This window comes from Seriola lalandi, unplaced genomic scaffold (genome assembly GCF_002814215.2).
Source record: "Seriola lalandi dorsalis isolate HSWRI2012SDOR001 ecotype SW California unplaced genomic scaffold, Sedor1 jcf7180002054598, whole genome shotgun sequence".
In the NCBI taxonomy this organism is placed as follows: Eukaryota; Metazoa; Chordata; class Actinopteri; order Carangiformes; family Carangidae; genus Seriola; species Seriola lalandi.
This window is the reverse complement of record NW_019525151.1, coordinates 753,934-770,029: the sequence shown is the minus strand read 5'-3', so window position 1 is coordinate 770,029 and position 16,096 is coordinate 753,934. Positions and strand designations below refer to the sequence as shown.

The 16,096-nt window shown below is 38.9% G+C and overlaps 3 protein-coding genes across 4 annotated transcripts; 1 reads left to right on the top strand and 2 right to left on the bottom strand.

Annotated features, from left to right (window-relative positions):
• Positions 1 to 3,808: 3,808 nt before the first annotated feature.
• nkx2-5 (NK2 homeobox 5) lies at positions 3,809 to 6,759 on the top strand. The gene is made up of 2 exons (XM_023419359.2): positions 3,809 to 4,306; positions 5,003 to 6,759. Exons 1-2 carry the CDS (start codon positions 3,937 to 3,939, stop codon positions 5,614 to 5,616), a joined length of 984 nt encoding a protein of 327 aa, XP_023275127.1. The 5' UTR covers positions 3,809 to 3,936; the 3' UTR covers positions 5,617 to 6,759.
• Positions 6,760 to 7,262: 503 nt separating this feature from the next.
• On the bottom strand, positions 7,263 to 12,648 carry bnip1a (BCL2 interacting protein 1a). The gene is made up of 6 exons (XM_023419303.2): positions 12,510 to 12,648; positions 11,510 to 11,602; positions 10,843 to 10,934; positions 10,519 to 10,623; positions 10,251 to 10,369; positions 7,263 to 10,019 (listed from the first exon to the last, which is right to left on the bottom strand). Exons 1-6 carry the CDS (start codon positions 12,588 to 12,590, stop codon positions 9,823 to 9,825), a joined length of 687 nt encoding a protein of 228 aa, XP_023275071.1. The 5' UTR covers positions 12,591 to 12,648; the 3' UTR covers positions 7,263 to 9,822.
• Positions 12,649 to 12,995: 347 nt separating this feature from the next.
• On the bottom strand, positions 12,996 to 15,304 carry atp6v0e1 (ATPase H+ transporting V0 subunit e1). 2 transcript variants are annotated; one of them, XM_023419308.2, is made up of 4 exons: positions 15,091 to 15,304; positions 14,517 to 14,564; positions 13,517 to 13,640; positions 12,996 to 13,380 (listed from the first exon to the last, which is right to left on the bottom strand). In XM_023419308.2, the coding sequence occupies exons 1-3, from the start codon at positions 15,192 to 15,194 to the stop codon at positions 13,547 to 13,549; spliced, it is 246 nt and encodes an 81-aa protein (XP_023275076.1). In that variant the 5' UTR covers positions 15,195 to 15,304; the 3' UTR covers positions 12,996 to 13,380; positions 13,517 to 13,546. The 2 variants fall into 2 exon arrangements, with proteins under 2 accessions (XP_023275076.1, XP_023275077.1); XM_023419309.2 differs by having other exon boundaries at positions 12,996 to 13,377.
• Between the last annotated feature and the right edge of the window lie 792 nt (positions 15,305 to 16,096).

Below are 16,096 nucleotides of genomic sequence, written 5' to 3'. Positions count from 1 at the left end.
AAAGAAAGATGGAAAAACAGGTGGTGATATGAGTTTCCACTGTATCAGGCTACAGATCTGCTGGGTCACACGAGAGCTGTGACGTCTGATGTTTTGATGGGAATCACTTCAAGGTTTATCTGTAATTTGAAGTTGATTAATTACTGAATTAATTAATAGACATTAATTTAATGTAATAATTCAAATTCAAGTCCACTCAATATTTATGGTAGGTTCACCTGCAGAAAGCAGGAAACAGGAAACAGATTTATTTTGTTAAAAATGTTAAAGTTGACATTAATGATAAATTCATGATGATTAATGATGATTCACCAGATTCTTCACAGAAATTTACGGTATCAACATATCAAATATATTCAGATAAGTTTTAATTTTGAATTAATTTAATTTCAAAGTTGAACTATATTAGGAGGTTTTCTTTTGAATGAATGCTGCATTTCACCATAGTTCTCACCTGGACCCTGGGACATGGAAAAAATTCTAATGACTAGAAAATACAATGTCAATATCAGAATAAAATAAAATACAACTACAACTACTTACTTTAGTGGAGTAGTCTTAAATGGTTAGTCTTAAATGGTTAGGAAACACTGGTATTTTCTTCCGTCTAGATTATTGTAACTCCATTTTCCTTGTAAGAAAACCTCTCATCAGAAGGATCTTGATATATCCAAACAGAGTACGCCGCTGCTTTCAGAAGTTGCCAATGAAGTTTACAGTTTTTGCAGATTTAAACATTACAGTCCTTAGTTCTGTAGGCTATTAGCCAGGATGTGTTGTAAGTCCTTCGCACAGGCTCTTCTGGCTGTCCCAGGTTCCAGATTAAAGACATCAGGAATGGGCTTTTTATTTTTGAGCTGTGTGATCAGAAGGATTCACAGTGTGTTCACCTATTCACTATTTTAATTAGTCAAGTATAAATGTTTTATTGAATCTCACCATATTCTGTTATTTTACATGTTATTTTGGGTTCTTAAAATCGAACATTTTCTAGTGCATTTAACATTTCGTTTTTTTTTTATTTTATTGTGGGATCTCTAGCTTCTCAATAATGTATGATGGTGTGAAAGCAACTACTGTACATTTGCTCATGTATTATATGTTAGCAACATGTTGAGACACTACATTTACTCCTCCACATTTGAACGGAAGGTTTCATTTTATTTACTCAATAAATCTAATTACAGATGAAATAAAGTTACTTTGCAATTTAGGATTACATGTAAATTATAATCAATATTATTAAATATGAGGTAAAACAGTTTAAACAAGCCAATAGTTAAAACGAATGCCAACTGCACTAAAACGTTAACAAAGTTAACACAGTAATAATCTTTTTAAATGTTATATGATATGATAACAATGCATCTAAACCAATAATTCAAAAAGATGCAATTCCTCAGAATGAGTACTTCTTATAATTTTTACATTTTACAATTTATTTTTGTATTTTTTTGCAGATACAAAGTTTTGAATGCTGGAGTTGTCAAGTTGTCACAGAGTTTTAGACAGGTCTGCTCTGTCCACCTCAGCGCCGACATTTTTCTATTAGGGCGAACCAGTTTTTGTGGAGAAAGTGTAAAACGTTTGCTATGTCATTCTTAACCGGATTATATCTTAATGAGCCCGTTCAATCCCAATTAGTCTAATTACCAAACCGTTAATGGATGTAAATCACCCAAAGGCCTCCAGGGCAGAGAATACCAGCCCATCTTAAGGCGTCTAGGAACGACACAAAAATTTTAATTTTGCTCTTTCGCTCTCTCTCTCTCCCACACACACTCTCACACACACACACACACACACACTCTCACACACACACACACACACACACACACTCACACACGAAGAGGCTCCCCATTACGACACTCAACCCTCAAAATACCCACACGTTCGTGCAGCGGAAGTTTTTAAGCAACCTTATCTAAAGCTTTATCTGAGTTGGAGATGTGCTGCAGAAAGACGGGTCAAAGGGGACCGCGGGCTGCTGCAGGACGACGCATTAGGGATGTGAAACACATGCCAGACCTGTCATGTTCAATTTACAGTTGACAGAATAGTTCACAATCCAGTAGATGTGAAGATGTATTTAATTTGGTGGATAATTTATGAGGCAGCCCGCTGGATACATCGTTTGAATTTTCAATTTCTTGTTTCCGACTGAAGACAGAAAACGGGGGGAAACTGCTATTCCACCAAAACACTGCACTCAAACTGCGCACGGCGAGTGGAAATCAATCATGATGAAAACATTTTCCCATGTCTTGCGTTTCGCCCCTGTGCGTTTACTTTATTTCGCCAATTATTACAGCAAGAGCCGGGCCAGTGTTGACTCTCAGTGAGCCTGAGAAAGATTTTACGGCCATTCATCAGCTGGCGACGCGCACAAATAGTCTTTAAAACTATAAACACCATCGCTGGGTCGGAGACAGGGGGACCCATTTACCCCGTGGCTGTGCTAAACGCTGAAGATAAAACAAACGATAATACTGTCTGTCTCCTGTGACCGTCTCCACAGGCATTAATAGCAGGTTTAGTGCCAACCGTGCGGGGGGAAACACATGGAGGCTATGCGTCATTACGCACAGTTGTCTCCATTTTTACTGCTGCACGGGGAAATGATTTGCACATTGTTATTTCGATCTGTGAATTGTATGCTGATTGTGATCTGATGCTTAATTGACATCCTCTCATCAGATTACATCCCGAAGAATGCACCTGGAGGTGATGTGTCTTGCTCCTTGGAACTTTAAGTTGATCACTTGTCTTGGAATAAAACAAAAATTGATCAAAATGGTCAAATTAAAAAGCTTAAAAGCAATCATGTTTATTGGTTAAAACTTGGGTGTCATATATGACACTTCTTCAGGATAACCTGGCCTGCAGCGTGGGTGGGAAGGTATGTGTGTGCGTGTGTGTGTGTGTGTGTGTGTGTGTGTGTGTGTGTGTGTGTGTGTGTGTGAAGCAGGTTTGTTGTCATCTGTTATCACGTCCTGATAAGGCAGACAGTGGCTCCAGAATCTCTTGGAGGCAGACAGCAGAGTGTGTCGCTCCTGGTTTCAGATTCTGTGTTCAGGGACTCAACCTGTTGTCTGCTCGCCTCTTTTTTTTCTCTCTCTTTTGAAGCTCGTCTGCTCAGTTTCCCGTCGGATGAGGCTAAGACCGACACCCAAAACACACACGCACGCGCACGATCAGGCTCAGCAGACACATTGACACCCCTGTTAATTCCTTCCACTGACCTAAATAATGCTAAGTTTATCTACTTGGTTGTTATTACAGCATTTTGATACACACCGAGTTGGATAAATTATTTCTCTTTGCACTTGAAGATGTGTGTAAACATTCGCCCAAATAGTCTACTGTTGTGTAAACTGGAAACGCGTTTCCATTGTGCGTAATGACGAACTACAAAGCTGAAAATTATCCATATTTATATTTTCAAGTAATTTGATAATTTTATAAATCATGGCTATTGTAAACCAAGGCAGATCTGTCCATTGGGATAGAGAAAATCACTGACTGATGAAAAATATTTAGAACAATTTATTTTCCTTTGCAGTGCGAATAATAAGATGTGCACTCGCTGGGTGTTTTTGCAGTGGATGAACACATATAGGCCCATAAGTAACATCAGGCCTAACGTGTACCAGATATCACTTTACGTCATGAAATGGGAGTATCAGTTGCTCCATATAGAGGGACCCGCCGACTCCCCCCTCCCTCCCCTGCGTCACCGGTAGGAGAGGGAGGCCAAGAAAAAAGTTTGGAGACAGGGTTGACATTCAAAATGCACACTTCACTCAAGATCACTCTGGTATACCAAACTAATACTTCAACCCAGTAAATATTACCCGGAAGGAGAGGGGGTTTGCTGACGTCTTTTTGCTGCTTCCATATGACAGGTTAATAGCTTTTCTTTTTGAGTTCTTGGCAATGTTTCCCAGTCCCAGCACATCCACTCCCTTCTCTGTAAAGGATATATTAAACTTGGAGCAGAGTCATGACGTTATGGTGTCTTCCTTGGACGTTTCTTCACGTATGGACTGCTGCAGCACCGTGCCGATCTCCTCCTCCTCATCCTCCTCCTCCTCTTCTTCTTGCATGCTGGCCCGCCTGAAGCAGGAGCCTCTCCGGGACATGTCGTCCGCCGCCGCCTCGCTGTTTGGAGAAGACCTCCACGAGTCCAGAGCGGGCAGAGGCAACGCGCTCAGCTTTGCTACCACCTTTTATGGGAAATCCTTCTTAGAGATGGATATAATTAAGGATGGGAAATCAGACGCGTTTGTGGGGAAACGCAGAAAAGGTGAGTTGATGAAAGGACAACTTTTTATTTTTATTTTGCAGGCCTGTGATTAGGCCTATACTGACTCATGTTATTTGATGTGTGCAAAACGCCACTGATAAACTGAAAACAACTCCAAAGCAGCCAACTCTAATAGGATTATATTCTTCTTTTTCAGGACACAGACCTTTAAACGGTATCTTAACATGTAAATAAAAACTAAATGTTTAGTTGATGTTCAGGATTTCCTTGTAGGCCTGTTATAGCCTACTGTTTACCGTTTAAGAAGAAATCCGTAAGAATAATACACAAGTTGCATTGGCATTTTTGACATCGATTATATTAAGTTATTTAATTACATGCCATATGCGTTACATGTGGGTAAATTAATTTTCCCCAAGATTACACTGAATACATCATGGGTGGCCATGCGAATTGAACGGTCAAACTTGGCAGAACTGGCACTAGCCTAGCCATGCTACTTAATATCATAAAATACAATAGATATATAATGCTGGTAATATTATTATTATTATTATTTTTGTTATTGTTGTTGTTGTTGTTATATTTATCATTATTTTTTATTGGTGCTTTTTGTAATCTAATAGTTGTAGCAGCAAGAATGGGTCTAAAAATAAAATATCCATATGGCCCTATGTTAAGTAGTCACATCTGCAGATTTTTTTTCATGATTTTCTCTCTGTCTGGTTCCATCAGAGGAGTTCAGTCCGCCTGTCGAGCCTGTGGAGGATATAAAAACCGAGGATCCGGATCGACCCAAGCCCCGGAGACGCAGGAAGCCGCGGGTCCTCTTCTCCCAGGCGCAGGTGTACGAGCTGGAGCGCCGCTTCAAGCAGCAGAGGTACCTGTCCGCCCCGGAGAGAGACCACCTGGCCGGGGTGCTCAAACTCACGCCGACCCAGGTGAAGATCTGGTTCCAAAACAGGAGGTACAAGTGCAAGCGGCAGAGGCAGGACCAGAGCCTGGAGATGGTGTCTCTGCCGCCGCCCAGAAGGGTGTCGGTGCCGGTGCTGGTGCGGGATGGGAAGCCCTGCCTGGCGGCAGACACTGCCACCTACAACCCCTCCTACGGCGTGGGTCACATCAACCATTTCACTTATAACAACTATCCAGCTTTCAGTAACTACACCAGCCCCAGCTGCAACACAAACTATGCGTGTAACTATCCTGCAGCCACAATGCAAACTATGCAAGGATCCTCCAACAACGGGAATTACATGAACTTTGGGGTAGGAGACCTGAATAATGTGCAGAACACATTCTCCTCCAGTAATGGGGTCTCCTCATTACATAGCATTAGGACATGGTGAAGCAGGGACAATATATCAAATACTCGTGTTACCAACTCCATATAACGGGATTATTTTCCGACTGCATGCATTTTAAACGTGTCAGGATATTGCAGAGTTTCTGTAACTTCTCTTATATTTGATGACTTACTTTTGGTAGTTTTTTTGTTTTCAGCACCAGCTTTTCTCTGAAGAGCTACATTTTCATTTATTTTCGTGACATTAGAGCACAGACATGTAATTTGAGCGAATATTTAAAAAAAAACACATGCACAAGGTGCAACTACACAGTTCTTGGAATGTTTTGATTTAAATTTAAAGTTCAAATTTGCAACCATTTTCTATTTTATTTTCTTCAGTTTTTTTTTCTTAAAAAGATACGACAGTAACTTTTTCTCAGCGGTGGACGACGTAAAATACAATATCAATGTAGGCTATGGAAAATGATTAATTCAATACAGGCCATTATTATAATTAATATTATTGTTATTATTTCTGCCTTGCAAATATTTAATTCTTATTATGTGAAATTGAAACTGGCTCTGGCAGTTAATACCTTAATCATTAAAAAACACACTCAGAGAAAACAAAGACATTAGAAAACCATTAAGCATATGTATGTAGCCTAATACTGATCTATAGTTATGAGGATACATACTCCATGCAGCTGGGTCTCCTAATAAGTGACATAAAGGAGTTTAACATCTGTACAACCTTGATATGGTTTGTGTCTGGTTAAAATGTTCAAGTGGCTGTTAGGAAGCTTCCATCAATATGCTCAAATAGGGTTAAAAGGTTGTTAAAGTTTAGACTTTTTACAACCTGCTGTCAGACACATGTACACACGTGTTTTAAAGTTTCAGGGACTGAGGTGGCTCTGAGCCACGACCTTGACTTGTACTAAATGTTTATAATCAGGTTCTAATAAGGAAATGCTGTTAATAATTCTATTGTATTTCTAAAAAAAAAATCTCATTTACATGAATTGAAATGTGTGTAAAAGTAATTTCAACACAGATTTAATCTGTCAAAAGCCACCGTGAAAGTCACCAGCCTTCTCTCTGTACTTGTAAATATCAGGACATTTGAGATGTTACCTGATCAAAGATATTTATCTATTTTTGGACAGTACAGTTGATTATTAAATGTTACTTCTTTGACACCTTGGGGAGTCATTATGTGTTTCATTTGACAGATTTGAATAGTGGTAGACTCAGTTTACCTGGACTCACACTCAGTGGTAAAACTGCACGGTTAATGTCGAGTAATAGTTAAATACTAACTGAACAAAACTGGTCCAACTGTGAAATTTACTACTTGAATGTGGAGTCGCTGAGATTCCTGATGTTCGCTACCGGTGTTTACAGTTTGGTGCCGTGTTCACTCCCCTGAGATCCCAAGCCACTTATCCAGATACGAACCCAAACACTTGATTGACACTATCGCGGTGCTAAATGCAAGAATAGACCAATTTGCTTGACAGAGAGCCTGAGGCCTCGGCTAAGTGTGCAGTTATATGAACAGGCTCAGAACTGGCTCTGCCCAACTGCCACCACTTTACCCCAGTAAGAGATGCTTAGGCATCTCTCAGGACTCTCCACACATACGCTGTTGTCTTCTATCTCATTTTAAGTAATATAAACCCACAAACACATGTGACACACATGTCAAACATCAAGCCAGAAGACTGTATGTTTATTGATAATCAATACTGACAGCATTTACATGTATTTAACATAATGGCAATGCCAGGCAATTCCAGAGGGGGTAGCAAGGTCATGTAGCTCCTCTGGTCACCCTCTCCTCAGAGGTGCTGAAAAGGCAATGTCAGATAACAGCGCCACACAAGCCTAAAAATATCCCCCCTCAACCTCCACTCACACTAGAATGGGAGAGGGAAACGGGTCGGAATAATCTGCTTTTCCGGGTCTTATCTGAAGAAAGGCAGGGATGCATGCTGCTCTATCTCTGCCAGTGTGATGACTGCTCACTGTTTTTCTGAGCTTTTCCGCTGCGCTGCAGAGGCAGGCTAACATGGGCAGAGACGGAGGAGAGTGTTCTGACTCTCACACTGAATAAAGTTTTTTTTGGTTTGTATGCCAACTGAATAAAACATAGGCACAGGTTTAAGTGCAAATACAGACCCGTTCTGATTACTGAGCTAGTGAAACACAAACAGCGAGTGAATGCAGATGGGCCTGGATCATAATAAAGTTAAAAAAAAACATTTAAATATATCTATTTTCAAAAATGGAATTAGATCATTATAATGTAATAATGATTATACCTTACAGTAATTATACAGTATTTCGTTATAAATAACAATTACCCAAAAAACATGTACATGACTTGTGCAATGACTTCATGATATCAGAGGAAAACTGTCAGAATGGTTAAAGGTACTTAATAATGTGAAGCAAGGTTAATGTATTAATGACTTTTTAATGCTAATGTGTGAAGGGATTGTAAGGTAAGACCTTCCCTAACTTTCTTGCTCACCTGTAACAGCCTGTGAACTGTTTTCTATGTAAAGGACTTGGGCTGAATTTTTTGAGGAAAATCCTAAGGATGTGGTGTTTATGCTGAGCTCCGAGTGCCCTCCCTCAGTGCCTCTCTTCCACTGCTGTACAGCGCCAACAGTGTGCAACATTGCTAATATTAGCTTAGAAATGGAGACCCCTAATGTCAACAACCGATTCCCCCAGCACAAAACAAAACATCTGTTCTTTACTTTGTAGTTTTTATGTGCATTATCTCCAGTCTAACATTACTCATCCCACGCCTCTCATCTGTTGTAACTTATGTTAATTTAAGATTATTGAACATTAGTGCCTTGATTTAGTGAAATGAGAGTTGTGATGGAAACTATCACGTCAATGATTAAGTGTGGAAATACTAAACGTTAGCGCTATCATCCAGCAAATTTAACTATGCTGACGTTGCTGAGCCTCTTGGTTGACAGAGATTGATAAAGCTGGCAAGCTAGATAACGCCGACATGTAATATAAATGCAGTGAATGAATCCTGCAATGAAAATGGATTTGATCAACGTCACTAGGCTATATTGTGCTAGCAATCTAGCTGACAACAATATTACGTTTAATAAATCCTATTTCAAAAAAACATGGGGGGAGAGTCTATAGTCTCAAATATAGTTTACAGTCAAACTGTAATAACAGTATAACTTCAGTTCCCTCATCTATCAACATGATGCTGGTCAATCATGTTCAGTCTTATATCTCACTTATATGTTTTGGCAGACACCCAGCGTCTTCGCTCACTTCTACCCTAAGGAGTGCGAGCATGAGCAACAGGACGGCGACTGCAGTTAGCAGCAACCGGTGTCATCAACAAGGATTTTCTGAATGTTACATACAGTACCTTTAAAACAGAAGTTACTGACAAATATATAAAACGAGTCCATTTTCCCAATCCTACCCGACTTTTTTTTAACTCCTTGTCAATATTGTTTTCATAACTGGCATTCATGCCAGTAAAAGCATGTTGAACTGATATCTACGGTGGTATTTGTTTTATGATAATCACATTAGATTTTTCCAGAAATGTTTTCCTTAGAGAGTTATTTTTAAATTTTATTTTCATTTTGTTTTATCTTAAACCGATTCTTTCGACAGGAGAACTCACTGTGCGTCATGCTTAGACATGAGTCTTACAGCTCTCGGCACATTATCAGCATTCTTCACTAAAAATCTGAAGCAAACTGGTCCAGCAAATACAGTTTTTAGGTACCATTCTCATCATTGGTAAATATGAAAAGAAAAACTGTACTGGATGGTTCACAGGAATATGTAAAAAGATTTCTATGGGTCGTCCATCGTTCCTCGTCTGGCTTGATTGAAAGCAATGCACGGCATTACTGTCTCACTAACGAAAAACCTCTGACACAATGTGTGCCACCACAAGTACATCCTCTTGAATCACTGATTCCCTTTGATGAAAAAATGTAGACTAAAATCTTTTCAATAAATAAAACACTGCATGGAGCTATAGGTGCGGAGGCTTATCTTCCTCTTTGTGGACAATATTTCACCCTCAGAAGCGTCACAGTTCAGCGGAGTGAGCAGACCACATTCCTCTGAGCAGACACTAATGTATAATGTGTGTGTAACATGACACACAGCATTCAGAACTGTTTAAATCATTTGCGCTGACTATGGAAAGTACTGTAGTATGTGGTTGTGGGAGAGCTCCACTGAGGTACCTGGTCTACAGGAAGGGGAATAGTCTCTTCTTAAGGATGTAGAGAACTGTGGCGAGGAAGAGAGCCAATGCCAGGAAGATGAGCAGTTTATCAGTGAGCTCCCTGCGGTTGTACTTGGTGATGAGTTTCCTCCCGAGCTGGATGGTCCCCGTCATGGTTTTGAACTCCTCATTGGTCTCTTGGACTGTCCTAGAGGAGGTTGCTTCAAACGGAAGAGAAAACTGTTTTAAGCATAAAGCCTTTTCTTGAAAGGAGGGTGGGGTTGCACACATAATTAATATCAGTGGATATCCATGTCAGATGATGTGCATTAAACCAGGTTACCCTCAAACACTGTAAACTGGTTAAAGTTTAAGTTCAATAAATATGGTAGAAACAGGATAATCATGAATTTGTTAACACACTCCCTACTTGAGGTGTTTCCTTTACTAACCTAGTGATGTCATGGTATCCTCGCTCTGTTGAACCTGCTGGGCCATCATCCGGCTGATGCTCATAAGATTTTCTGTAATGTCACTGGTTGTCTGGGCCAAACCCTCTTTGGTCATTTTCCTGAGAAAGAGATATAAAAAAGATTAGATATCATTGTCTTCAGGCTAATTAAAAGTATCCCAGATGTGACACACAATGTATTCTTCTAAATACAGCTGTAATACTGTGAAAAATAACAATGTTACCATTAGGACACATTGGCTGCTCACCTCTGTCTCATAGTACTATCTGCTCCATTAAGAAGTGCCTGCTTTTCCATATTGTCTATGGACAGTTTGCTGGCAAGGTTGGCTTTCCTCCAAGCTGTCTGGTTACTGCAAATTATACAAAAATTAAAAAAAGCACATCTTGCATTTAGTAAGTTTTATTACATTTAGCATTCAGCAGGTTTAAGCAGGAACGTCACATGCTCCTCCCCCACCAGTTTAGCAGCATTATCAACAAAGAAATGTGACTATATGCACAACAGTTTACATTTCACTGACCGTCACAACTCAGGAGATGGAAGGATATTTCAAACTAAAAGACATTACCTCAGCATCTGTTTCTTGTGTCCCTCTACCTGACTGATCAAAGTTTGCTTGTCAGACTCTTTGTCTTGCTCCATCGCCATCTGCTCTAAGTCCTGTCGAAGGAACAAAATAGCACAGATGTTTTCTGAGCCATCGGTTATTATGTTATTATTATTATTACAGAGATATATTCTATTTCTAAATGATCAACATTACAATTAATTGAAGGATGAAAAAATTGATATTTATTACACATATACTTATAACAACATTTACAGATATGATATCAGTCACTAATATTCTTACTCTGCCCTTGATGTCAGCATTAAGTCTGACACTGATTCATCAATAGGTTATGTACCAGTTTGAGTGTGACGCTCAACAGACTCATCTACTGATCCACTGCCCTTAACTAGCACCAGAAAACATTTTTATGCAGTTTTATTTTGAAACTTGCACCATTTTGATAAGGAAATGCTATTTTCCTGTTTAGTATTGACATGTGTCATTGGCAATTGATACACCAGTGCTGCTGAAACATTACCGCACATTAATAACCACAAATATGTCTCAATCGTAAAGACAAATAGCTGAATTTGTTCGGTTTCAGAGGGGTTTATACTGCACACTGTATCATTATCATGCACATGTCATGTTTACAGACGTGTTCAAAGACAGCCTTTCTTACCTGAATTCGCAGTCTGAGATTGTGGAAACTCTTTTTCACATCTGCGTTCAGTTCTGTCAGCTTGCTCTGAGGACCTGTGCACTCATTAATATCCTGGTGACACAATGAAATAAGAATGATATAATGAGATATACAGTCCATTTCTCCTGCATCATTGTTTGGTGAAGTCACTGGTTTAAACATGTTGCGCTCATTTGAGAATAAAAAAGAAACTGTGCTGCGCAGTAAGTGTTGCTTTCTCTGGAAGATTAATCTTAAGTTATTTTCGTGATTGTTTAACTTTAAAATCTTAGAAAAGAAAGAAAAACGCACGTCTTGCCCCTCAATTGTCTAGTTTTGCCAAGCCAACAGTCAAAAACCCAAAGATATTCAATTTACAATAATAGAAAAACTGAGAAAAACAGCAACACTGAGAATCTCAAAGCAGTAAATTATTTTAACTTTTGCTTGATAAAAGACTTCTTGTGAAATTGTTAATTCATTTTTGGTCAATTAATTAATTTAGCACAAACTGTCTGAAGTGAAATTTTCAAGCTGGACTACAATGTTACAAATGCTTCAAAACAAGACGTACACAGATGAATACTGTATAATGAGTGAGCTAATATAACTCGGTGAATTGGTTGTCCTAATTAAAGCACATTTAGACATTTAAAGCTCGGAATGAGTTTCGGTTTCCCTCCCAAACAGAATAAGCTGACGTTGTCGGTCTGTAAAGCCAATTTATTATGCTGGTCGTTTATTTCCCACCTCATACCATTGCCTTAGCTCGGTACGCACACTTGACAAGTTATTTTTGCTTGAAGAGAGATACGTTAAAGCGCTTTTACTCCACCGGGAGCTCGTGTCGGCGGAGCGGCTCGAGCTGTCGCTACACCGGCTGACTGCAGCAGCTGCACAGATGCTACTAGACTAAAACACGGTTCTCCTTATTGACAAGGCCAAACGCTCACATGTTGTAATCTAGCACTAAGTAGTCTTACCAAACAAATACTCGCACCTGGATGAGAGCTTTGATTTCCAAGTCATATTTGAGTATTTCTTGTTCACATATTCGGACGTGGACATCTGAGGACGCCATGTTGCCAACGTAGTCGACTCAAGCTACGGAAAGCAAGAAGTCTGTTTTGAACTGCGACTGGCAACTTTTCCCGTATAACCATACCCAAAAAACAGAACATAAAACGTAATAACAGAACACTGTTATGTATTATACCGTTAATTATATAAATCTGTGAAATAATTCACATAAATGCATAATCTTTAACGTGGAAAAAAATCTTCGCAGAATAAAACCCTATTAATGGCATATTTTGTAAAGTAGCTAATTAAATTATTCTTATATTTGCACGTCAACAAAAAGGAGAGAAATTATTATTATTTGCTATATAATTATTTACTAAGAAAATTAAGTCATTACAATCAACATACTGGTATAAAGGTCACAAGCTCATAAATTAGGCAGAACAAAATCCAAAAGTTCCCATAGAGTTGATTATTAATTTATTGATTAACAACAATCATATTGATTACATCCAATGGTAATATTAACAGACAAAGAGAGGGCACATCAAACACATCACTCAACTATTTAAAGGCAAGCTCATTCTTATCAACAATAGCATTAACACAATATACATTATATATAAACCAAACAACACCAAGTGAAGGCTGCTTTAATTTCAAGTAAAGCACATTCAGTGAGATATCTCAGAAGTCCTTTGGGAATCATTTTTGTACAAGGCACCAGTGGGGGCATCACTCAATAATCACACAGGGATCTGAGTTTAAGGCGATTCAGAGGGAATGATCTCTGCATGGAGTGACTAGCAAACATCCATTGGTATGCAGCAGTGTCAGGTCTTCCCCTGCTGACAAACATAACAATTAACAGTTTTAGAGGAAAACCAAACCAATAAATAAAATAAATGATCTTCAGGCTACACATTAAAGTTACTACATCGAATGTAAATTCAGTGCTTTAGTGTTTCAGAGCAAGAAGGTTACCTGCTTGGTCAGGGGTCCTGGAAATGTAAATTACGGCCAGTGATAGTTCAGGTACCAGATGGTGTCAGTGGACAGAGCAGGCCCAAACAGTGGGTTCAGCTGGGCCAGAATTGCTATTAACCAGCTGGTGGACAGAAAGGATAGCAAGACCACAGGTATCAATACAAAACTTATCAGCAACAAAACTGAGCACTTCAAAACATATCCTTCAAAGCTCAGTGATGTGGGTCATTTCCTACTGTCTAACAAAAGGTCATTCTGAAATCGGGCCTTAATTTTTCATGACAACACATCCTGCTGTTAGGATTATTCTACCCAGCCTCAAACTGAGGGCCTTTGGGAAATGACTTCACTTGGCTGCAACACTGCTTTGTCTCTGCTGCCCTCTATTGCCCATCTGACATGTAACATGACACATGCACACTTGCACCTACTAGTGAGCATAAATATTTTATCACAGGACAAAAATACTATGTATATCCATAACAGTACTAAGTCAAATGACAATGTTTGTTGTTTTGACATTAATGAACAAATATTAATATGGAGGGACAGTGGAGAAACCACTGAGACTGAAGCAATGAGCACTTGTGGAAATGGGGGCCTATATTTCCTCTTTTATTTGGGCTGCAATTTAAGATTTGCCCAAGGTGACATCTTGTTTTGTCTGACAACAGTCAAAACCCCCAAAGTATTCAGTTTATTATCACATAGGACAAAGAAAAGCAGCAATCCCTCACATCTCAGGAGCTGGGACAAGGGAATATTTGATATTTTTACTTGGCAAATAACTTCAATGATTAATAGATTATTAAAGCAGATGCCAAATCATTTTCTGTCAATGGGATTATTCAACTAATTTTTCAGTGAATTATATGATAGCCCTGGTTCTTATTGACCCTCCATTGTTTTGGTTAAATATGTGCTATAGGTGTTTTAAAACACAGGCTACCACATTTTGTAGGAAGAAACCTGGTACATTTCCAGGAAAATTACTTACAACAGGTAGCAGCAAACTGCAGTTAACACCAGCATTGTGACAATCACTCTGTGGGAACAGCAGAAAAATAGTTTAAAGTGATATACTTTACATCTAATGAATCCATAAAGGGTTTCCAAATACATCACAGGCCATTCATTAGCCAACACAGCTTGATCTCGTGATAGAGTGACACAAAGGCAAATAAGGGAAGTTGCATTAGGCAGACTTTCCAGAGATGGAGTATATTTACTCTTGAGTTTGGTATCTTAAGGTAACAATATGAAAATATAGATTTATTGTAGGGAGAGAGTAGCATGAAAAGGTTACACTAAGTATGGAGCTTCCACGAACAGGAGGAAGTTGCTGTCAAATTAGCTTAAATTAGCCAACACAAAGTTTCACTATCTCGCGAGTAACGTTAGCTCACAGAGTTTAAATTACTTAAATTGTTCAGACAACGCTGGGAAACTTAATCAAAACAACTGTTTTACTACAGTGTAGGTCTACATGTATCAAAAAAGAGTCACGGGACAAACTACAATAAAAAAAAAACCTAGCTAGCTGAAAGCTAAAGTGAAGCTAACAAACTTACCCTCTGTTTGGTCCTTTGGGGATAAACAGCGGCACTACTCCTCCAACAATGGCCCAAAACAGGGTCACCACAGACATGGCGATTACAAAACTTAGTTCCGCCATGATGGTGTTTTGTTTAAAACCAAGAACACCACAGAAGTAAAAACTTCTGACTTTAGATCAGTAGTCAACTTCTGTCCAGCTGCTTCTACGGCAGAGAAGAGGCAGCACGTATCACATGACCATTAACCAGAGGAGGGAGGTGACACTCAACACTCATGCAAAGCGCATGTCTGGTTACAGCCTGAACGTGGCCTTTTTTCTATTGCCCAGCACTTTATTTCATGTTATATAAATGTGAAAGCTTAACAGTTCATTAAAAATAGTTAATAATCACTATAATAACTTTTTTTGGATAAATAACATGCTGTTCAAGAAAATGCCTTTGGCAGATGCTCTTTGGTAATGTCCAGTTTCAGTGACACCTACTGCTCATTTAGTAAAATTGCACTTTTGTTACCACTACAACCAGTGCCGTTGTAATTAAAAATGTTGAACTGCTTTAATTCCACTTTTCACGAATGATTGTCCACATAAACCACTGTAACGATTAAGTCAAAAATGTCCTTATCAATTTTAGTGTATGAACCCTAAAAGATATTATATACTCAATCTGTGGAAGATAAATTTATGAACCCACCAGTAGCAGTTAATTCCTTCTATCTCCTTGTATACCAGGCTGACAGATTTCAAGCAAGGGCATTTCAATGAATTTTTATAATTTCTATGTAAACATCACATGCAGACATCTTCTGCATTTCTGGCCTTGGTGCTCTACAGTGTTGTGCATGCTTGTGGGTTCTTTACAGACCTTTCACTGTGGCTAAATTTTATGACAGGTGATGTACAGTACAAATGATCTTTGTGTTACACTACCTAAAATAAAAGGTCTGCACATTTGAAATAGAAATGACTTCACCTACAGATACATGATGTAAAAACAAAATCCTTCCATCTCCAATGCT